This window comes from Cervus canadensis, chromosome 9, assembly GCF_019320065.1.
Source record: "Cervus canadensis isolate Bull #8, Minnesota chromosome 9, ASM1932006v1, whole genome shotgun sequence".
In the NCBI taxonomy this organism is placed as follows: domain Eukaryota; kingdom Metazoa; phylum Chordata; class Mammalia; order Artiodactyla; family Cervidae; genus Cervus; species Cervus canadensis.
Window position 1 is genome coordinate 69205427 of NC_057394.1, and position 24545 is coordinate 69229971.

Genomic DNA, 24545 nt, shown 5'->3' on the forward strand with positions numbered 1-24545 from the left:
ACTCTTGCGCATGCCCAATCTCGCGCCAACTCGTTCAGCTTCTTTCCTTCCTGCGGGATTCTTTTCTTTCCGGCCTCGCCCAGGCTAGTTTTTCCCCGCCCCACCAACGCCCCCTTTTCAGGGATTTTGCGGTGGGCGGGACACCGCAAGCGCGTTCCCAGGAGTGTGTACGCGCGCGTTCACGGGAGATGAAAGAGGGAGGGCACTAAACACTGGGTGTGGAAGGTGACCAGGGGACCGCGGGTGACGGAAGACGCATGCGCTCCAGAGGCGGTGCGGCGAGGCTACGGGAATGGCCGAGGAGCGGGGCGGAAACGGACCTAGTGAACTGGCGGCGCACGCGCATTCGGCCGCCAGCGCCCCGCCCCCTTTGTCAGTTTGCCCTCCTCCTCCTCCTCCTCCTCCACCACCCTCCCGGAAGTGCAGCCGCCCTCGCGCCCACCAGCGGCCACCCCCTGCGGCAGGCCCCGCCCCCGTCGGCCCCGCCCCCCGGCTCTCCGCCCCCTCCCTCCGGTGGTGGCGCCGGGTTGCAGCGCCGGTCGTGGCGGTTTCGTTGCCCGAAGCCGGGAGCGCGGAGTCGTTCCCGGGGGAGGCGGCCAGGCTATGATCGCGGGTCCCCGGCGGCCCGCTCCGGCCAAACAGAGTCTCTGTCTCAGCTGGTGCCCGCGCTCGAACGGTCGTCTCAGCCCAACCCCGCGGCGCAGTTGGCGGCGGCGCCCCCGGCGCGCCCCCTCCTCCGATGGCGGCAGAGATCCAGCCCAAGCCGCTGACCCGCAAGCCGATCCTGCTGCAGCGGGTCGAGGGCTCTCAGGAGGTGGTGAACATGGCCGTGATCGTGCCCAAGGAGGAGGGTGTCATCAGCGTCTCGGAGGACAGGTGAGAACCGCTGCCCCCTCGGCCGCGAGCAGGGGCGGGACGGGCCGGCGGTCTCCGAAGCCCGCTTCTGGGGCTGTGCCTCCACGTCGGCGCGAGGGCGAGAGCTCTCGCCGAAGTTTTTATTTTAATGCGCATCCTGCTGGTGCCGGTGTCCAGCCGCGCAGTCGCCGCCGCTGCGTGGCTCCGGGACGCGGAGCCGGGGCAGCGGCGTTCTGTTGGGGCTTGCCCGGGTGGCGTCCGCCGGGGCCAAGGTGGCTCTTGGACTAACGGTGCGCCGGCCACTGGACCTTGGTCCAGCCCTGAGGACAGTGGAGGGAGAGGGAGGCGCTGCCCGGCCCTGCAGGTGTGTGCGTGGGGAGGATGCTCATAGCTCTTCTGTAAGATAACTAAAGGGTTTTGAGAACTCTGGTACAGTTCTGAAGGCTCCAGACTGAGGAAAGCAAATGCCACTCCCTTCGCTCAGGCGTTCTCACCGAATCCAGATCTCCCAGACGTCTTCCACTGAATTCAATAAATATTGCAAGTTGTGAAGAGTATCTGGGCTTCTGCCCAGAAGGGGAGCTGACTTCTCTCCTTTGCCCTCCTTAAGCTTAAGGGGAAGCTCCTAGAACTTTGGAGGGACCACTGCTGCAAATAGCTCTGGAGTTCCTTCCCTTTGCTTGCTTCCTTTCCCTTTTTGCCTAATTTTGCTTAATTTGCAGAAGTAGAGCCAGTTGTTCTGCCGATAGTATTCTCCCTTGTTTTTCAGACAGTGCGTTTTTTTGTTTGTTTTAACTTAATATCCTTTAATATGCAAAGATTATGCAGATGAAGCTTATTTCCAGAGAAATGAAGCTTGAATATAGTGCTAATCGTTTTGATCTGGAATTGTTGCTTTTATAGTATCAATTCGTATTCTACAAAATGTCATATTGTAGAGCTATATGACAAGGAGCTTTAGCCTTTAAATGGTAGATAGGTTTTCTTAATGTAAGTTAACATTGTGCTGAGGTAAAAAATATTTTTTCTTGGTGACTTGTAAAATTTCAGGCAAAGAAAGGTGAAGCAACAATGTGTTCATACCGTCTTTGTAGTCATTTCAGTGCTTTGCATGCAGTGTGGTCTCAAAAAATGTGCCTGACAGGTCTATTCATATCATAGGTTCTTAAGTATAATTAGGATGACTACATATTAATGTCATATTTTTGTCTATGTCTTACTCCATAAGATGGCCAAATGGTGCCTGATTCACTTCCTATACAGATCCAAGGGAAAATATTGTAAACATACACCAGTGGCAAGCAGTCTGCTAAGAACAGAAGAAATTCATGGGCTGTAATGGAATATATGGATGTAGAACCCACTTGAAATTCACAGAGAAGGCTTATGAATGTTTAATTTTTCCACAGAGGCAAAATTCTACTGAAGAGGTTGCTTCTGGACCTAGAAATTCTTTGTCACAGAACTGTGTTTTTTAAAAAAGAATATATTGACAGACGTCACTTTCCCTGTCTTTAACTACTAGAGATGAAACTGCTCATTCTAACTGCTGTAGGAAATTCATAAGTAAGTTTGTTGAATCAAGTAGGAGAGGGAGAAAGGTAGTTAAGACCTAAGTGGCTTTAGTATTAGTTTTGGAACTTTCTGCTTTGGAAGTAGAAGTTAGTTTTCCTAGTTTTCTTTTTTTTAAGTGTTCAAAGGGATCTTAGAGTTTATTTGCTATAACACTTTCATTTTACGGTTGAGAAAATTTAAGCCAGAGAATTTACCTGCCCAAATTCATATACCTGGTGGTGAAACCAAGCTTGGCTCCTGGTTTCTGATTTCCATCTCACTGTTTATACTAAAGGAAACTACTTTAGTTGGGGGTACATTTTAGAGTATTTAGAGACTCTGAAGTAGCATATATGAAAGAAAATGAAGATGCGTTTCATCTGATTGTGGGACAAAATGACTGCAGTGTTTAGCTATGTATTAACTTTTACTCTTTCAGTTTACAATGTAAGTAATAGAAAATATTTTATAATGCAGTTAGTGTTAAAATAAGTAAGTCTAGGATTTTTCTTGATGTATTTTCTTACTCCTCAGGTCAACAAGTCTGTGTTTCTGTAGGTCATATAGTCACACGTGATAAGAACTTTGTTAGAGCTCAGTTTCAATTATGGCTTCCATTAAAAGAGAACTGATCTGTATTCTTTCTTTTCAAAAGCTGGTGTCACTGTCACTTGATGTAATAATAAAGATATGAAGATAGAATATTGGATTTTCATCAAAACCTACCAAGCCATTTCCATTCACCACTTCAGCTAGACTCTAGGAGTTTTCATTCCTGAACTGTAAGGTTAAACCACAAAATAATGTCCTAGTCCTAAATGACAGTGTCTCATAAGTCCTTTTGAAACCTTGGTTTTCCTTTTTGACCTCTGATTCCTAATAGCCTTTATGATATCTTTGAAAGCAACATTTTCTATCTTTTTAAACAATGTTATTGGTGCTTGTTGTCCATTTATCTTCTCCATGAATTCCCTAAGGTGCTATGTATGTCTTACTCATTGTAATATCTTAGGGTCTACTATGGTGGCCGGCACATAGTAGGCCCTCAGTGAACATATATCGATGCCTGATCTTTTTGTTGTTCCTGAAAGCACATCTTAATTATTGTAGACATTTCATTGATATTTGTTTGAATGAATTTTATGAAAACCAGTGAAAGTTCTGTGTGGACAAATGTTCGGAAAAGGATTGGACTGGATGGCCTTGAAAGATACCTTAAGGCACTTCCCTGGTGATCCAGTGGTTAAGACTCTGAGCTTCCACTGTAGAGGGTACAGGTTTGATCTCTGACTGGGGAAGATCCTGCATGCTACACAGACCAGCCCAAAGTTTTTTAATAAATGAAGAAAAGGTGCCTTAAAATTTTCAAAGACCTTGCATTGTTTATTCATCACATCAACAAACATTTAAATGCCTTTACTGTGTTCCATGCACATGTGCACACTTCATTGGTGAAAATGACAAGGTCCTTTCAAGGTACTCATAGTTTAGTGGGGCGTGGGTATGTGTATGGAATTTTAGAAGAAAATAAAACCACAGCGTCCAAGATTTAGTTCTGAAAAGAGAATTTTTACATGAGGAATAGTAGCTGGGTACTACAGCCCTTCTTGTTCCTTAAATTTTACTTACTTTGGAGGATTCTTTTGTTTGGGCTGCAATACCATTTTCTTTTTTTTTTTCATTTATTTTTATTAGTTGGAGGCTAATTACTTCACAACATTTCAGTGGGTTTTGTCATACATTGACATGAATCAGCCATGGAGTTACATGTATTCCCCATCCCGATCCCCCCTCTGCAATACCATTTTCACCCTAAGGCTGCTGTCCATCATGGATTGATAATATTCTAATCTTCAGGACCAAGAGTGGCTGAAAACCCTTATTCTTAGTTCATCTGAGCACAGTTAAAACAGCCTGCAACTTTACTTCATACCAAGGGAGAAAACATAAGGAAATTGGAGAAATATAAAAATGGGATTTCCCTGGTGGTCTGGTGGTTGAGACTTGGTACTTTCACTGCCGTGGCCTGTGATCAGTCCCTGGTGGGGAACTCCCACAAGCCGCGGCCAAAAAAAAAAAAGGAAGAAGAGATAAAAAACAATCTGACTTACAAGTATAGATTTCTGCTATCATAAAATAGAGTTTGTTCTCAGAACTCACTGGCCTTATCTGAGCCTGTCTTTGCTTTGGTTGTAGTTAGATTCTATCTTCAAAGGATATGGCCAACTTGGGTCCGTTGGGCTCCTCATTTCCCAGCTTCTGTCTGGACTGTCTTTTCTGAGTGAATGGCATTTTAACATGCTTTGCTTAGGAGTTTCCTCCCAGACATTTTGCCTGTATTTTGGTCAAGACCACTCTCTAACTTGCAGCTTACCAGGGTATGTCCAGTGGAGCCTCTTCAGGTATTGAAAGCTAGAAGAGACTGCTCCAGGTGGTACCGAGCCCAGTCCAGACCTTTATCTTTGTAAGTTCTTTATATGCATATCTTCACACAAGTCAACAATCTTAGCATTCACACCGAGTTTCAGTAACTCTAGGTAGTTACTATTAAACCATTATAGGAAATTGTTCCTTCACTAGGAGTGTATACCCATGCAATGGGTAAAAGTGGGCCAGATTTTTATCTTACATAAGGAGATGTGTTGAAGAGTGGATACCACCCAGTGGGGTTGTTGAAGAATCTCCTCTGCTTGTAATGGTTAGAGAAAAGACCAAGGGACTCTCCTTCAGATGGGTATTGCAGCATGAATAGGAGTTCATGTGAGAAAGCAAGGGTGTTGTTAGGGGCATTCTAGCTTGAGGGGGAAGAAAAATCTCCCTATGCATTGAGAAGCACTAGAATGGACTGGTTAAGAATGTAGTCAGGACTCAGTTGCTCGGTTGTGTCTGACTCTTTGTGACCTGATGGACTTGAACCTGCTAGGCTCCAGCAGGCAGCTTGAATTCAGAACTCAGCTCTGAGTGTCACACTCTGAGGAATCTGGAAAATTAGTGCCTCCAGAGGAGTAATTATGATAGCAAACATTCTAGAAATAAGAAAAGAAGAGAAGCAAAAGGCAAGGGAGAAAAGGGAAAGATATACCCAACTGAATGCAGAGTTCCAGAGAAGAGCAAGAAGAGATTAGAAAGTCTTCTTTAGTGAACAATGCAAAGAAATAGAGGAAAACAATAGAAGGGGGAAGACTAGAGATGTCTTCAAGAAAATTGGAGATAGCAAGGGAACATTTCATGCAAGGATGGGCACAATAAAGGACAGAAATGATAAGGATTTAACAGAAGCAGAAGATATTAAGAAGAGGTGGCAAGAATACACAGAAGAACTATTGAAAAAGGTCTTAATGACCTGGACAACTACAATAGTGTGGTCACTCACCTAGAACCAGACATCTTGGAGTGTGAAGTCAAGTGGGCCTTAGAAAACATTACTATGACAAAGCTAATGGAGGTGATAGAATTCCAGCTGAGCTATTTCAAATCCTAAAAGATGATGCTGTGAAAGTACTTCACTCAATATGTCAGCAAGCTTGGAACACTCAGCAGTGGCCACAGGACTGGCAAGGGTCAATTTTCATTCCAGTCCCAAAGAAGGGCGATGCCAAAGAATGTTCAAACTGCTGCACAATTGTGCTCATTTCACAGGCTGTCAAAGTAGTGTTCAAAATCGTTTAAGCTTGGCTTCAGCAGTACGTGAACCGAGAACTTCTGATGTCCAAGCTGGATTTAGAAAAGGCAGAGGAACTGGAAACTAAATTGCTATGATCTATCCACTGGATCATAGAGAAGAAGCAAGGGAATTCCAGAAAAGCATCTACTTGTGCTTCATTGACTATGCTAAAGCCTTTGACTGTGTGGATCACAACAAATTGTGGAAAATTCTTAAAGAGATGGGAATACTAGACCACATGACCTGTCTCCTGAGAAGCCTGTATGCGGTCAAGAAGCAACAGAACCAGACATGAAGCAATGGACTGGTTCAAAATTGGGAAAGGAGTTCATCCAGGCTGTATATATTGACACCCTGCTTGTTTAACTTACATGGGGAGCGCAACATGCAAAATGCCGGGCCGAATGAATCAAGCTGGAATCAAGATTGCCAGGAGAAATGCCAACAACCTCAGATATGCAGATGACACCACTCTAATAGCAGAAGGTAAAGAGGAACTAAAGAGCTTCTTGACAAGGGTGAAAGAGGAGAGTGAAAATGCTTGTTTAAAACTCAGCATGCAAAAAACTAATATTATGGCATCCAGACCTTGGAAGGAAAGCTGTGACAAATCTAGACAGCATGTTAAAAAGCAGAGATAGCACTTTGCCAGCAAAGGTCTGTCTAGTTAAAGCTGTGGTTTTTCTGGTAGTCAAGTTCATATGTGAGAGTTGGACCATAAAGAAGGCTGAATGCCAAAGAATTGATGGTTTGAAACTGTGGTGCTGGAGAAGACTCTTGAGAGTCCCTTGGACAGCATAGAAATCAAACCAGTCAATCCTAAAGGAAATCAATCCTGAATATTCATTCGTAGGACTGCTGCTGAAGCTGAAACTCCAATACTTTGGTCACCTCATGGGAAGAACTGACTCTTTGGAAAAGACCCTGATGCTGGGAAAGAGTGAAGGCAGGAGGAGAAGGGGACAACAGAGGATGAGATGGTTGGATGGCATCACCAACTCGAAGGGCATGAGTTTGAAACAAACTCTGGGAGATAGTGAAGGACAGGGAAGCCTGGCGTGCTGCAGTCATTGGGGTTGCAGAGAGCCAGAGGGTGAATAACAACAACAGACATTCCTAAAACTTCTGAGTGCCAGAATTTGAAATTCTTCTCTGGATAAAAAGACCTGAGGGTGTGGTGGTAGGGTGTGATGGAGAGAAGGCCGTGGGGAACAGGCCTACAGGGAATGAGGGTAATTGGGAGGGACAGTGGAGAACTGCCACCTTGTATTCCACTTGATTGAGGACCAGTTTAGGAGCATCATTATCTGTGTTCTCTGTAAGCCCTATGGGGTTAGGACCATGTGGTGGGTAATAGCGAGTCATATTTTATCTCAGTAGACGATCTATCCTCCAGTGCCATCTTGTTCAGTCGCCCAGTCATATCCGACTTGCGACCCCATGGACTACAGTGTGCCAGGCTTCTGTGTCCTTCGCTGTCACAGAGGAGATAGCCAATTTGTATATGTTCATTGAATGAATTGATGCAATGGCTGATCTATCGATTGTTTGGAATGGAATGGGCCTGAGGAGGTGGTGTGTTTCCTAAAGATAATGTGAGTTGAACCTGAGAGAAGCTTGAAAGAAAGTGAAATTGTTAGTCACTCAGTCGTGTCCAACTCTGCAAACCTGTGGACTGTATCTCACCAGGCTCCTCTGTCCACGGAATTCTCCAGGTAAGAATACTGGAGTGGGTAGCCATTCCTTTTTCCAGGGGATCTTCTTGACCCAGGGACTGGACCCAGGTCTCCTGCATTGCAGGCGGATTCTTCACCACCTGAGCCACCGGAGAGGTGGTTAGCAGCTTACTTTGGGCCTGGCTAATGTTGCAACAAGGAATAGGAGTGGGAAAGGGCTGGAATGAGAGAGTGGTAGGATTTTAAAAAGTCTTTAAGGCCTTTTTTTCCCCACCTCTGAACTACTGTTAAGAGGCCATGAGTACTTGACTTTTTTACATTGGAGTATAGTTGATCTCCAGTGTTATGTTAGTTCTGCTGTACAGTGAAGTTATTCATATACATATATCCTCTCCTTTTTAGATTCTCTTCCTAATGGGTCATTATTGAGTATTGAGTAGAGTTCCTTGTGCCATTAAACAGAGGCTTGACACACTCAAAAATCAAAAAAAGTTTCAGTTCAGTTCAGTGGCTCAGTTGTGCCCGACTCTTTGCGACCCCATGGACTGCAGCACGCCAGGCTTCCCTGTCCATCACGAACTCCCAGAGCTTACTCAAACTCATGTCCTTTGAGTTGGTGATACCATCCAACCATTTCATCTTCTGTTGTCCCCTTCTCTTCCTTCCAGTAGCAGTAGGTTCTTATTAGTTATCTGTTTTATATGTAGTAACATGTATATATCAGTCCCAGTCTCCCAATTTGTCCTTCCTCCCCTCCCTGCCTTGGTAGATAAGATTGTTATCTGCATCTGTTTCTGATTTTGTTTCTAATTTTAAGTAGGTTCATTTGTGACTATTTCTTGAAAAGATAATGTTAAAATATCATTTGTAAATCCTCACACTATTGGCTCATACCGTTGATTCTTCTCATTGTGAAATTATACTGTCTTGGTCCTCTGGTTGAAACTGTTAGTTTCATTTAATACATTGGCTCAGTTAGTTGAGCTTATGGTATCTTATGTACCATGCATTTTATAACACTTGAATTAAAAGTTTTCAAATGCAAATCAACATTTTCCCCAATGTGCAAGCATAGTTCCGGAAGTTGAGGATTTCCTGGAATGATGGTGAGAGGTCTCTAAAGTTGACAAAATTGGAAGCCATCTGAACTGTTTTTTAGTTTGACTAAAAAGGTCCATCTCATCAAAGCTATGGTTTTTCCAGTAGTCATGTATGGATATGAGAGTTGGGCTGTAAAGAAAGCTGAGCGCAGAAGAATTGATCCTTTTGAACTGTGGTGTTGGAGAAGATGCTTGAGAGTCCCTTGGACTGCAAGGAGATCCAACCAGTCCATCCTAAAGGAAATCAATCCTGAATATTCATTGGAAGAATTGATGTTGAAGCTGAAACTCCAATACTCTGGCCACCTGATGTGAAGAACTGACTCATTTGAAAAGACCCTGTTGCTGGGAAAGATTGAGGGTGGGCGGAGAAGGGAACGACAGAGGATGAGATGGTTGGATGGCATCACTGACTCAATGGACATGAGTTTGAGTAAGCTCCGGGAATTGGTGAGGGACAGGATGGCCTGGTGTGCTGCAGTCCACGGGGTCGCAAAGAGTTGGGACACGACAGAGTGACTGAACTGAAACTTTTTTTTGAGTGTGTCAAGCCTGTATTTAATGCCAGAAAATTAGTAAACTTTCAGCTATGCACTAGAGACTCATCACTTGCTGCTAGTAATTGCTGGTTTCAAGGTCCCAAAATGGGAATCTGCCCCATATGATTTTGAAAATGAGACTTTTACCCTGAATTCAGAGCATGAGGCAGTCTTCATGCCAGCAGATCTGTCTGGAAACAGGCTGCCTCTGGGTCTCTAAAGGTCAAAATATAGATTGACTTTTTTTAATATTTAAAAAATTTTAATTGGAGGATGATTACTTCACAGTGTTGTTGGTTTCTGCCGTAGAACAACATGGATCACCCTTAAGTTCACGTATTTCCCTTCCCTTGTGAGCCTTCCTCTCACCTCCCATAGATTTGACTTTTTAAGAAAAGATCACTATCAGAAAGCTGCTCAAGGAAGTTCACTAAGGAGGTTCAGCTTCCAGTGATCCCTAAACTCCTGATGGTTCTGAATTTCCTACTTAATTTACACGATTAACCCAGATTCTATCCAGGGCCTAAAGATCTTTATCAGGATACATTCATCTGGATATTGCAAGATAAGGGGAGATGTTTTGAGAGACAGTTCTGATGCTCCTAAAATGAACGGGTCTGGGACTGAGATCTTGTATCTCAAGTGTTACTAAACTTACTTTGAAAAAAGAAAAATAGGCTCTAAAAAATCATAGGGCAGTAGCAGTCAGATGAGACTTTGGAGAATTGACCTTTTTTCAAGCAAACGAAATCAAAACTTTAAAAATGGAAATAGCGTTTTTTCCTTGCACAGCATCTTCCCCTGGTTTAGTTTTCACTGTGAATCTGGCTTTGCGAGGGAGAGATTTTCTGTTTGTTGTTGAGAGCCATCTTGGTGTTATTAAAAAGTAACAGCTTTGGAGAAATTAAAACAGTACCATTTAGAAGTCAGTAAATAAATTGTGATTTAAGACTATTTTAAGTATTGATCTATTGACACCTGGAACCCTAAACTGAAAAGTGAAAGTGTTAGTTGCTCAGTTGTGTCCAACTGTTTGTCACCCCATGGACCAGTCTCCTCTGTCCAAGGAATTCTCCAGACAAGAATGCTGGAGTGGGTAGCCATTCCCTTCTCCAGGGGATCTTCCTGACCCAGGGATTGAACCCCGGTTTCTTGCATTGCAGGCAGATTCTTTACGTCTGAGTCACCACTCTCAGTCACCACATAACTGAGTTATATACAGAATTACTTACCTGAAAAGAAAATGTCCATCAAGCCAAACTTCTTTTTTCTCAACTACAGTTACCGGAATTTGATTTCTAATTCCTCTGCCTTTTCTAAATCCAGCTTGAACATCTGGAAGTTCTCGGGTCACATACTGCTGAAGTCTAGCTTGGAGCATTTTGAGCATTACTTTGACCAGAGATCAAATTGCCACCATCCGTTGGATCATAGAAAAAGCAAGAGAATTCCAGAAATACATCCACTTCTGCCTCATTGACTGCACTAAAGCCTTTGACTGTGTGGATCACAATAAACTGTGGAAAATTCTTAAAAAGAGATGGGAATACCAGACCACCTGACCTGCCTCCTGAGAATCTGTATGCAGGTCAAGAAGCAACAGTTAGAACTGGACATGGAACAACACACTGGGAAAGGAATTTCCCAAATTGGGAAAGGAATACGTCAAGGCTGTATGTTGTCACCCTGCTTATTTAACTTATATGCAGAGTGCATCATGTGAAATGCCAGGCTGGATGAAGCATTAGAATCAAGATTGCTGGGAGAAATATCAATAACCTCAGATACGCAGATGACACCACCCTAATGGCAGAAAGCGAAGAGGAACTGAAGAGCCTCTTGATGAAAGTGAAAGAGGAGAGTGAAAAAGCTGGCTTAAAACTCAACATTCTAAAAACGAAGGTCATGGCATCTGGTCCCATCACTTCATGGCAAATAGATGGGGAAACAATGGAAACAGTGACAGACTTTTATTTTCTTGGGCTCCAAAATCACTGCAGATGGTGACTGTAGTCATGAAATTAAAAGATGCTTGCTCCTTGGAAGAAAAGCTATGACAAACCTAGACAGCATATTAAGAAGCAGAGACATTAGTTTGCCAACAAAGGTCCGTCTAGTCAAAGCTATGGTTGTTCCAGTAGTCTGTATGGATGTGATAATTGGACTATATAGTAGCTGAGCACCAAAGAATTGATGCTTTTGAACTGTGTTGTGCGGAAGACTCTTGAGAGTCCCTTGGACAGCAAGGAGATAAAACCAGTCAATCCTAAAGGAAATCAATCCTGAATATGCATTGGAAGGACTGATGCTGAAGCTGAAACTCCAATTCTTTGGCCACCTGATGCAAAGAACTGACTCATTGGAAAAGACCCTGATGCTGGGAGAGATTGAAGGCGGGAGGAGAAGGGGACGACAGAGGATGAGATGATTGGATGGCATCACTGACTTGACATGAGTTTGAGCAGGCTCCGGGAGTTGGTGATGGACAGGGAAGCCTGGTGTGCTGCAGTCCATGGGGTCGCAAAGAGTTGGACATGGCTGAGGACTGAACTGAACTGAAAAATTGTTTCAGAGGTATAGGTAACAAATAAGACCAAAAAGGAAAACAAAATCCTCTACTTATCTTTTGACAGGGAGTGCCCTTTGTGCTCTCATGTGTCTTTAATTTAAGGAGTCTTGGAAAAGAACTGAGACTGGGAGTCTGATCCCTGCTGAACCCTGCATTGACCTTGGGCACTGGGCATTTCAACACTGTAAACATTAGTTCTTCTTCTAGCAAAGGGGAATGCAGCCTGGCAGTGGGTATGGCTCTGTGATGACCCCACAAAGGGATGAGACAAGTGTAAAGTCTCCGCACCTCCATGATCTAAAACCTGGAGCCCGAGAAAGTGTGCAGAGGGACAGACTTGCCATGGGCTTTGTGAGTTGCTGTAAAATGATGCTTTCCGGAGTCTTTGGCTGGCAGCCGTCCTTTATTCCTGGATGAAATATTAAAGAGGCGTCTGTTTTGTGTTGGTGCCTAATACCTAGTTGAACTGGATTCTCTGCATTATTTCCAGATGAATCCTTCAGTTTGAAATATCAGTACCAAACAGTTTAATCCTTCAGTTTGAAATGTCAGTACTAAACAGTTTAGCTCTGAGTGGTTTTCTGGGCCCTAAGTCAGGTTCTGAATTGTTTGGAGTAATGCTTTTGAAACTTTTTGGACCATAAATCATAGCAAGAAGTACATTTGGCATTTGCTACTGGAGATTCACATACAGGGACATATAACACACATGTATAACTGGGACAAAAGTTTGGTTAAATGGTATCCTTTCATTGTGACATGCACGCTGATATTTTGTTTTGTCGTAGCTGTCATAAAATCCTAGTTATGACTCATGCAGATGATTTCATGACTCAGAATGGGTTGAAAACAACAGTTTTTTTTTTCTTTAAACTTTTTATTTTGTATTGGGGTGTAGCCGATTTTTGATAGTTTCAGGTGATCAGTGGAGGGATTCAGCTATAGATATACATGTATCCATTCTTCCCCAGGCTGCTGTCCCATCCGGGCAGCCACATAAATTGAGAAATTGTTGAAGTTTTTGTACACTACTTGTCTGTATGTAGTTTTGGCTTTCTAGGAGATGGAAATACGTTACAGTTCAACTCAGGGACATTTACCTACCAGCCTACCTCACCCCTGACCTGTCTTGCTTTTCTGAATTTCCATAGATTAGAGAATTGACCTTGTCTCATTGGAAGCCTCCGGGTCAAGAGATAAATAACTAACTCAGCCCTTTCAGCTGAGAGCCAAAGAGAGGTGAGAAGAAACCAGGGGTGCGGCAAATTGAACAGCTGTGGAAGTAGCTGTGTTTTGGCTTTCCTGTGATGTGTCCATTTATTACTGAGTTAGGACTCAGAAATGATACATCTCATCTAAGTGATGAAAGTCAGTTACTAACCTCTTTATATGACTGACTGCTTTTCTTTTTAGCTGGGTGGATATACCTGTAATATGCAGCTATTGGGGGATTTTATGTGTTTTCTATTAGTTACTAAATTTTTAATCTTTTCCTCAGTTTCTAAGGATCAACTTACATTTTAAGTAATTATTATAAGAATCCCTCTGAAGGGTGTTTATATTTTAAATAAAGATAATAGAACCATAATAAAGAATAATCACTCATATATCTCTCAGCACAGACTGTGTTGTATGTATTTCCCTCTAGCAGTTTGCCTAATGTAACTTTCAAAAATAGGACTGTAATCATACACTTTTCTGTTCTTGTCCCCTGCTTAAAATTGTGCCACCAGGTCCCTAGTCTTTAATCATTTTAAGTGGCTGTATATCTTTCCTTCAGTATTCACCTGTATTTATTTAATGCTTGTACTGTATGAATTTGCGCCTGGAACTCATCATGAACAAGACATCCTGCTTTCAAGGTACTGATTACTAGTGGGTACAGCATTGACGATTATCCATCACCTACTGTTGGCTGCTTATTTTCAGCTTTTTAAATGTTACGATGAACATTGTTGTGCGTGTAGCTGTTTTTCCTTCCAGATTTTAGATGATTTCTTTAGGAATAAATGTAAGAAGATTGCCATATTGCTTTCTGAAGGGCTTGTGCCACTTTATAATATTTACAGTGACATAGGAAGTATTAGTTTTCCAAATCTGACCAGCCACTGGTGGTATTTAAAATTTTGGGGGGAGGAGGTTAAATTGGGAGATTGGGATAGACATATGCACACTGCTATGGGTGTAACAGATAACTAATAAGAGCCTACTGTACAACCCTGGGGATCCTGTGCAATACTCAGTGATGACTTAGACGCGAAAAGAATCTCAGAGTGAACACGTGTGTGTAACTGATTCACCTTGCTGTACGCCTGAAACTAACACAACACTGTAAATCAGCTGTCCTCCAATAAAATTAAAAAATAGAAACTTTCTTCACACTTTTCTAATAAATTATGGCACTTCATTGATATCTAATTTGCATATTTGGACTGATCTGTGAATGTCTTTGTTTGCTTGTTTACTTGTTAGTTTTTCCTTTTGTGAATTGTCTGTTTTGTGAATTGACCTCTGGTTCTCCTGGTTCTCCTGAACAGTTTTTTGTATATATAGATATAGTTTATTAATATAGTAAGAATACTAACCATATCTCTGTTATATAGCCAGGTATGTCTTACACTGTACTGTTAGCCTTTTTATTTTTTATATAGAAAATGTTCACTCTTTAGTTTAACCATCTATCCTTTTCTTACATTGAAATTTCTTCCATCATTCCTAATTCTTTACCCAGAGATTCATTGAATATTCGTTTGTCTTTCATCCTCATCATAATTTGGTGAAAATATAACTTTTTGATGTGTTTCTTCTTTTGTATGTTTCATTCACATGGCTTATTTATTTTACCACTAGAGATTTGTATCTCTTAATCTCCTTTACCTATTCCACCCTCCCCACTCCCTTACACTTTTAATTATTGTAGCTAATGAGTTGTTCTTGCCTCTTTGCCATTATGTATCTATAATAATAGCTGGACTTTCTCTAGCCTGGTCTGCGAGTTAATGGGAAAAGCATCATTTGGCTCTTTTCCAAACTTCAGGATTTCAGAGTCTCTTTGTGCATCTGTAAATTGAGAATAATGATTCCTCTCAGGATTGTTGGGAGGTTTACATGAGATGATATTCCTGTAGCACCTGGCATTGTATTTGGAGCATAGATGGTACTCAGTACAAGTTAGTTTTATTTTTTGTTTATGGTACCATCATGCCTGTTGTCATGGTTTCATTAAGGCTTGACTATTTTAAGAATCGCCTTGGATACACAAAAGTGGGGCTGTGGAATTTTTGTTGGTTTGCTTTCTTATGGTTGAGTCCCTTTATCATTTCTCTAGATGTATCATAGAGAAGGCAATGGCAGCCCACTCCAGTGTTCTTGCCTAGAGAATCCCAGGGACAGGGGAGCCTGGTGGGTTGCCGTCTCTGGGGTCGCACAGAGTCTGACACGACTGAAGCGACTTAGCAGCAGCAGCTAGATGTATCAAGGTGGGGTTACTCTGTCATCTTTTTACTGCCACTTCCCAAACTTGTTCTCTGAAAGTCGGGTCAGGGGAGGTGTATGGCTGGTGGGTGGGGGTCCTGTGTTCTCTTTTGCAAGCTTTTCTGTCTCTCCATTTGCCATCTTGTTCTGAAATGGTGTGTTCACTGCCCTCATTGGCCTCCTGGGGGGCAAGGGCCGTGTATCCTGGGTCTTCCTTGGGGAGTATTGGGTTGGCCAAAAACTTTGTTTGGGCTTCTCCGTAGATGGTGTGGAAAAACCCAAATGAGCTTTTTGGCCAACCCAATATATTGAGGTGGTGGTTTAGTCTCTCTGTTGTGTCCAATTTTTTTGCAGCCCCATAGACTGACTGTGGCTGGCCAGGTTTCCTCTGTCCGTGGGATTTTCAAGGCAAGAATACTGGAGTGGGTTGCCATTTCCTCCTCCAGGGGATTTCCGCAACCCAGGGATCATACCTGCATCTCCTGCATTGGCAGGTGGATACTTTACCGACTGAGCCACCCAATATATTGGAAGCCCAATATATTGCAGTAGGGATGAAATTTTAACTACCCCAGTTTAGCTGTCCTCCACCGGAAGACTGGACATTATAAATTGGCAACTAGTAGGCTGAGGTCCACCCTCAAACAGATTTTGTCTGTATATGCTACGTTTTTAGAAGTTTGAATTGGTAGCCAAGTTTTAAAAATCTGGATTTCACATACAAGTCCAGCTTGTTGGCTTCTCTTGACAAATGAGAAGATGTATCCGGAAGTTCCCCTCCTGTAAATCCCTGCTCTGCCCACTTGGCCCTGAGAGGCCATGCCCACGCTACTCCTGCTGCCTGCTGGCAGGAAGACAGCACATGGTAACCAGAGAGCTTTCTTGGCTTCCTCTTGAGTCTGAAAGGTATACTTCCCCTTTTATGGAATCAGTGGTTAGAGGTTTTTTTGGTATTTAGAAGAAGGAGGAGAAATTGAAAGATAACCAAAATGCCTTTATTTCTAAAAAGTTAAGTGGGGGTGGAGGGAGGTAATTAAGACACCTTTATAAGAGAACCTGATGTTGCACACGGTAAATAAATGTATAAATAAAGACAAGTATTGGGAAATTAGGTGTGGCATCTACCCACCCCTTTCTGGATGCCTTGTAACAGTGTTTGGGGCCAGAGACCCAAGTTTCAGAAGCCTGGGTTTGACTCAGTAAGCTTAAGTAAGCTTTGTTTTTGGGCTTCCCTGCTGGCTCAGTGGTGAAGAATCTGGCTGCCAATGCAGGAGACACGAGTTCAATCCTTATTCCAGAAACATCTCACATGCCAGGCAACAGCGAAGCCCGTCAGCCACAGCTGTTGCGCCTGTGCTCTAGAGCCCAGGAGCTGCTGCTACTGAAGCCCATCTCTGTGGGCATTTCTGCTTTAGAGACTGAAAATTTTTCGCTGGTAGCTAATCTCTTGTAGATTACTCCCTGGGTCCTCCTTCTGCTCTCCTGAGAGCTGGGTTCCCTCAGCTCACTCTTCATGTAAACATCCTCACAGACATTGACATTTTTCTGATTACCTTACGTTCTGGGCTGCTCATCACTGTGTTTCTCAAGGCCTCCAGCTCAGGACTTAGAATACGGTAGGCAAAACTGGGGCAATAGAGGCTTGTGTTGTGTGTTACTTTACGATGAGGCCTCCCCCGGTTTATAGGTGGTGGTTTACTCGGTAAGTCATGTCCTACTCTTTCAACCCCATGGACTGGAGCCCACCAGGCTCCTCTGTCCATGGGATTTCCCAAGCAAGGATACTGGAATGGTTTGCCATTTCCTTCTCCAGAGGATCTTCCTAAGCCAGGGATCGAACCCATATTTCCTGTATCTCCTGCATTGCAGGCAGATTCTTCATCAGCTGAGTCATCAGGGAAATCCCTGGTTTATAGCGGTCACTCTGAAACTAGCTGTCAGGTAGCTCTAGTGGTAAAGAATCCATCTGCCAATGCAGGAGAAGTAAGAGATGTGGGTTCGATCCCTGCGTTGGGAAGATCCCCTGGAGGAAGAAATGGCAACCCACTCCAGTATTCTTGCCTGGAGAGGAGTCTATTCTTGCATGGACTGAGGAGTCTGGTGGGCTGCAGTCCCTAGGGTCACACAGAGTCGGACACGACTGAAGTGACTTAGCACACACGCACGCAGATGGTGGTGTGTCTTAGGTTTCTTTGGTACTGTAGACAGAAATCAGCCTGGCAGGAGGCTCAGGTATCTTGCAGAATCCAAGGACAGGGATGGATTCAGGTCTCAGGAAGGGACCTAAAGCCTGGAACCTCCCTGTAGCTCACGGGTTTGTTTCTGTCTGCTTCATTCGTTTCTCTTGCTCACCCTGGCTTCCTGTGTTTCTTTCTTAGTCCACCTGGCTGTCTGCAGCTGCTCCCGAGTCTTACATGCTATAGTCTAGATGAGCAGAGAGAGATGATGTCAGGCTCCCAGTCCCAGTTCCAGAATTCCTGGGGAAGGGACTTACTGGTTCCCAGCCAGGCCATCTGTCTATTCTAGGCCTGTGCTGAGAAGCGTAGCATGCTGCAGGAATGTAGTCATCACTGCTGCAGCCTGGGGATGGGGAGTAGAGGGCAGGTCTCGGCAAAGAGGGGCTTCCCAGGTGACTCGGTGGTAAAGAAACCACCCGCCAATGCCCTAGCTGCGGGTTCGATCCTGGCTCCTGAAGATCCCCTGGAGTAGGAGATGGCAACCCTCTCCAGTATTCATGCTTGGAAAATTCCAGAGGAAGTCTGGCAGGCTACAGTCCATAGGGTCGCAAAGACAAGATTAAGCATGCACATGCACACTCAGCAAGAGCTGTAAGGTCAACAATCCAGCACATGCCCACCGCTTGGGTGGGGCAGGATGGGGTGGGGTTGTTGTCCTGGTAGCCACAGAATGAACTCAGACTCTTGCTTTTCTCATGATTTTCACCGCCCTCTTTTCCTGAGGTCTGCTCTTGTATGTAGCCTGTGACACGTCCAGGTAGACACTCCTCACTGACTGATTTGATGAGTTGACTCCTGCTTTCCTCTAGTGAATATAAAGTGAGGGCTGGGTAGACATTTCACAAAGAGTGCTGAGCACAAAGCTATTGTTATTTGACAAATTTCAGCACTGGTGAGTGGACCCCATGTGGTGACTATATTTTTTTCTAAACTCCAAATCAAAACACATGGCAGTGTAAAAGATTTTTTTCCTGATGGATGAGTATAGATAGATGGATGAATATATATAGATGGATCGATGAATATTTATCAATAGATCAATGAATATATGTATATGTAGATAGATATACAATATATTTTATTATACATTTAGCAAACTGAAATTCAAAAACTAACTTGAAACTAGACTGCTGAGCACATATGGACACTGTCTGTATCCTATTTCAGGGAGGAGGCTGAAAAAACTCTGGGATATTAATAGTAATGAATAATAGTTAACATTTACTGAGTACCTGCCATGTGCCAGGCCCTGGGTTAAGCCCTCTATCTGCCATTTCTTATCTAACCCTCCAAATGATTTTAGGAAGCTAGTATTTTACTCTTATTTGAAAGACAGGGATCAGATGCAGCCAAGAAGAAGCAGAATGGGGATGTGCATGCCCCTAGTTCCTTGGACCCCACAGCCCTTTCATTCATCCTCGCGGTGCTACATGAGCTCTCAGAGGCCTAGAGGGACCGGTGAGGAGCCTCCACGGACATCACAACAGGCTGAACTTGGTTTTTCAGAGGAAAAGCTAGCAAATCAGCTAACCAGTCAACAAGTGACGATGCAAATTAAGTGAAAAGAGGGCAGACATCCTTTTTGCATCTGTGCGATGCCTTCTTCATCTGCTCTAAGTATGGGTATGACAAAACTGTAGATATAACTATGAATGATATCAGGAAGAGCTATGCATTTCTTGATGGACAATAGGGTCTGTGAATGAGGAGGGCCTTTTTGGCTCCGTGGGTGTGTTTATAGGCTGATCCTTCTCACATAACCAGGCCTCTGGAGATAGGTGGTCCTTGTCTCTCTTTGTCCCGCCATCTCCAGCATGTGGCTTTCATCCCTGTGGTTGCCCCATGATTGAAGATGATTCTTTGGCTTTCAGTGTCACATATGGTCATAAATCGATCACAAGGCCACCTAGCTACAGGGGAGGATGGTGCATTTGTTTATTCATTGATTGATTTTTAACACATTTTTTTTTTTTTCTTTTTGGTCATGCCACATGGCATGAAGAATTTTAGCTCCCTGACCAGGGATTGAACCTGCACCCGTTGCATAGGAAGTGCAGAGTAACCACTGGACCACCAGGGAAGTACCAACACGTTAACAAATTTGGATACTGGGAAGACAAATAACTAGTGTGATCTCAAATGAGACCATTGTCTAGGCGAACTATGCTGTACTCTTTGGACCAGTGTTGACTTTAAGCTTGGGGATAGCCTTGTCCCCATGTGGACTCCATTTGGATTTTGTAGCCTGTTCAACTGGTGACAGTTCCTCCTCCTCCTCCCAGCTCTGCCCCTTCTGCTTAAAGCACTGCAGGACTGCCTTTGCTGCTTGGAACGACTTCCCAGATTGGCAATGCTGGAATTTAAATCCTAGTATCAGGATTAGAAATCTGTGGTTTCTTAAATTCATGGGTATAGGCCAGGGACTTTTATGCTTTATTGTTGTTGTTTAGTTGCTAAAGGTATATAATTGGTCATGGGCCACCCTCATGTTCATCAATTATTCTGGCAAACAGAAAGACTTATCAGGAAGTTTCCCCAATTCTTGTAGGCCTTTTAGAACCACCTGAACTCATTCATTTGCGCTTCTCATTTAGAATCAGATATTGAACTGCTGGAAGAATTTGTAATTGTCCAACCAGTGGATGCTCTCACATAAACAGTTGTACTGTGTTTTCTACTAATTCAGTTCAGTTCAGTCGCTCAGTCGTGTCCAACTCTTTGCGACCCCATGAACCGCAGCACGCCAGGCCTCCCTGTCCATCACCAACTCCCAGAGTCCACCCAAACCCATGTCCATCAAGTCGATGATGCCATCCAACCATCTCATCCTCTGTCGTCCCCTTCTCCTCCTGCCCTCAGTCTCTTTCCCAGCATCAGGGTCTTTTCCATGAGTCGGCACTTCACATCAGGTGGCCAAAGTATTGGAGTTTCAGCTTCAGCATCAGTCCTTCCAATGAACACCCAGGACTGATCTCCTTTAGGATGGATTGGTTGGATCTCCTTGCAGTCCAAGGGACTCTCAAGAGTCTTCTCCAACACTACAGTTCAAAAGCATCAATTCTTCTGCGCTCAGCTTTCTTTATAGTCCAACTCTCACATCCATACATGACCACTGGAAAAACCATAGCCTTGACTAGACAGACGTTTGTTGGCAAAGTAATGTCTCTGCTTTTTAATATGCTCTCTAGGCTGATCATGACTTTCCTTCCAAGGAGTAAGCGTCTTTTAATTTCATTGCTGCAATCACCATCTGCAGTGATTTTGGAGCCCAGAAAAATAAAGTCAGCCATTGTTTCCACTGTTTCCCCATCTATCTGCCATGAAGTGATGGGACCGGATGCCATGATCTTAGTTTTCTGAATGTTGAGCTTTAAGCCAACTTTTTCACTCTCCTCTTTCACTTTCATCAAGAAGCTCTCTAGTTCTTCTTCACTTTCTGTCATAAGGGTGGTGTCATCTGCATGTCTGAGGTTACTGATATTTCTCCCGGCAATCTTGATTCCAGCTTGTGCTTCCTCCAGTCCAGCATTTCTCATGATGTACTCTATATATAAGTTAAATAAGCAGGGTGACAATATACAGCCTTGACGTACTCCTTTTCCTATTTGGAACCAGTATGTTTTTTAAAATTTATTTTATATTGGGTTATAGTAGATTTCCGATCTTGTGTTAGTTTCAGGTATATAGCAAAGTGACTTGTTATGCACATACATGCATCTATTCTTTTTCAGATTCTTTTCCCATATAGGTTATTACAGAGTATTGAGTAGAGTTCTCTGTGCTATATTTGTTGATTATTTATTTTATATATAGTGCTGTGTGTTTGCTAGTCCCAGCCCCCTAATTACCTCCTCTCCTCCCTCCAGCTTCCGAGATGACTTTTTTTCCCTCTTGTTACTCTGAGTTTGCTCTTGTCTTTAATTCTAGCATAAATTGAGGCAATTCTCTTCTCACTGTGAATCAAAAGCACGAGGCAGAGACAAGAAAAGGCAATGCTGGATGGTAAAGAAAGCCTGATAGATCGACCTGAACTGAATCTCAGCTCCTCCACTTGCTAGCTGTGTGACTCATCTCATCGAGGTTAAAATCGTTTTAAAATGTGTTGTGTGGGGCTTCCCTGATGGCTCGGTGGTGAGGAATGCACCTGCCAGTGTAGGAGATGCAGCTTTGATCCTTGATCCGAGAGTATTCCACGTGCCGTGGAGTAAGCAAGCCCGTGTGCCACAGCTATTGAGCCTGCGCCCTAGAACCCAGGAGCCACAGCTGCTGAAGCCAGTGCGCCCTAGAGCCCTTGCTCCGAAACAAGAAAAACCGCCGAGAAGCCTGCACACCGCAACTAGAAGGTAGCCCCTGCTTGCCATAACTGGAGAAAGCCTGGTGGCAGCAACGGACTCCCAGCACAGCCAAAAATATTAATGAATTAAACAAAAAATGTGTTAGGATGCTCGTAATTATTAAAGTTCAGAAAGAGTTGTATGTAAAACTTCTGGTGCATGATAGGATTTTTAGGTGTTAGAAAATGTGTTAATTCAGGGGTTTCCCTGGTGCTTCAGGGGTAAAGAATTCACCTGTGATGCAGGAGAGGCAGATTCAATCCCTGGGTTGGAAAGATTCCCCTGGAGAAGGAAATGGCAGTCCATTCCAGTTTTCTTGCCTGGGAAGTCCCATGGACAGAGGAGCCTAGTGGGCTATAGTCCATGGGGTTGCAAAGAGTCAGATGTGACTTAGCGATTAAGCAACAACAAAGGCTTCGACTCTGCACTCTCAATGCAGGGGCATGGGTTTGATCCCTGGTCAGGGAACTAAGATCCTGCATGCTGCAACTAAGAGTTTGCATGCCACGACAAAGATCGAAGACCCTGAGTGCCACAACTAAGACCCGGCACAGCCAAAATAAATAAGTAAAAATAAATATTGGAAAAAGAAAATACATTAATTCAATTGATATCTCCAGTTCAAAAATTTAGGAGATTTGGTGTTTGGCATAGTCTGAAACATAGTGTCCGGCACATTACAAGCACTCAATAACTAACTCTGCATCAAATTAATAATCCAAGTATTTATGTAACTCTTTGTCAAAGTGGAGAAGAAATTCCCTAGGGGTAAAGTTGTTACTTCTATTGCTTATTTATCTTCAGTTATACACCCAGGTCAGGTATTATTATAACGGATTGTTTGGGAAACAAGCACTTTGTAAATGGTAGTTATCACGAACCAGAAACTGGATTCTAAAGCAATAGAGCAGGAGATGTACCTGTCACTAGCAAACTGTCATTTGACCTTCTGTTAACAAAATATATCTTGTTTATGTCAGTGGAGTATGAACGAGATGGTCTCAACAGGCCTGTAAGTGTGGTATTGTAGTTAAGAGGACATGGAGCCCCTTTTGTATTTGGAATCATTTTGGTTAAAAAAAAAATTGCAAATAAATCTAACACAGTATGTCACTGTATTTTCAATTTTTGGATAAAATTATTATATACTTCAGCTAACAAAATTGAGCTGTTTGCCAGCATTGTCACTCTTAATTTATAATTCAAAGTACCTACCTGCATACAAAGTAGTAATTTTTCACCATTTAATTCTAGTGGTTGTTTGTTTCTTTCCCACTGAATGGACAAGATAATTTATCTTGCTCTGATATTCTGTGGCAGAAAGCAGAAGCCCTGCAGTGCCAGTGTTCATGTAATCTAGTGACTTCAACTATGCTAAGTGTAACTAAAAGCTAGAAAATAAGTGGAAGTGACCTATAGCAGACAAAATGTGATACAGGAACCCTGCTCCCTAAAATGTGTATATTTTCTTCCTAGACATACCCTTTAGACACCTACTAATACACTGATATTATACTGAACTGTGTTAAAATTTACTGAAATACTGTATTTCATTGACTTGAAGCTGCACATTTTTTTCCTTTAAACGTCAGGATTAGTGATTTCAAACAACAGTTATTGTTTGCATAAGGTTCAGTGAGTTGGCTGGGATGGTTGGTAGACCTGCCTGGACTTGTTTACATGATAGAAAGGCAGCAGCTAGAGAGAAGGGTAGCTCCAATGTGCAAGTACTTTTTCAGCTTCTGTTTGAGTCTCTTTTGTTAATGTCTCACTAGCCAAAGCAAGTTACACAGTCAAGCCGAGTTAGGTAGTGGAGTAGTAGACTGCCCGTTGATGAGAAGGGAAGTCACACCACAAACTGTGTCCACAGATACTGAGATAGGAGGGGTTTCTGAGTGTATTTTTGCCAACCATCTGCCATGATATTGCAGTGAAATCATAGTTAGTGTTTTATCTTTCTCAGTCATAAATAATCTGTCTATGATTGATGATAGAGTTGATTAAATAGGGTATATATATTCAGTTTTTGATAGAAACAATTCATACTGAATGTCAGAATTTAAAATAATATAGAGGGACTTCCCTGGTGGTCCACTGATAAGGAATCTGCCTTCCAATGCAGGGGACATGGGTTTGGTCCCTGGTTAGGGAACTAAGATTCCACATGCTGCAGAGCGACTAAGCCTGAGTGCCACAATTACTGCGCCCGCACACCTCAACAAGAGGGAAGTGTGTTTGCTGCCATGAAGAGTCTGCACCACAATGAAAGATCCTGCAAGTTGTAACTAAAACCCAACGCAGCCAAAAATAAAATTAATTAATTAAAGGGGCTTCCCAGGTAGTGATAATGATAAAGAATCCACCTGCTAATGCAGGAGACACAAGAGACGTGGGTTTGATCCCTGGGCCTAGAAGATCCCCTGGAATAGGAAATGTCACCCAGCTCCAGTATTCTTGCCTGGGAAATGCCATGGGCAGAGGAGCCTGGTGGACGACAGTATATGGGGTCGCAAACAGTCAGTCACGGCTGGCGGCTAAGCACA

General features: G+C 43.3%; 1 protein-coding gene across 2 annotated transcripts in view; it reads left to right on the plus strand.

Moving 5' to 3' along the window:
- The first annotated feature begins 521 nt into the window (after nt 1-521).
- WDFY2 (WD repeat and FYVE domain containing 2) overlaps nt 522-24545 on the plus strand; it is a 180203-nt gene continuing 156179 nt past the window's right edge. For both annotated transcript variants that reach the window (XR_006271327.1, XM_043478343.1), the window contains exon 1: nt 522-876. Coding sequence is in view for 1 of the 2 variants with exons in the window: in XM_043478343.1 (XP_043334278.1) it covers nt 740-876 (137 nt within the window). In the remaining variant the exon portion in view is untranslated. The remainder of the gene's footprint in view (nt 877-24545) is intronic.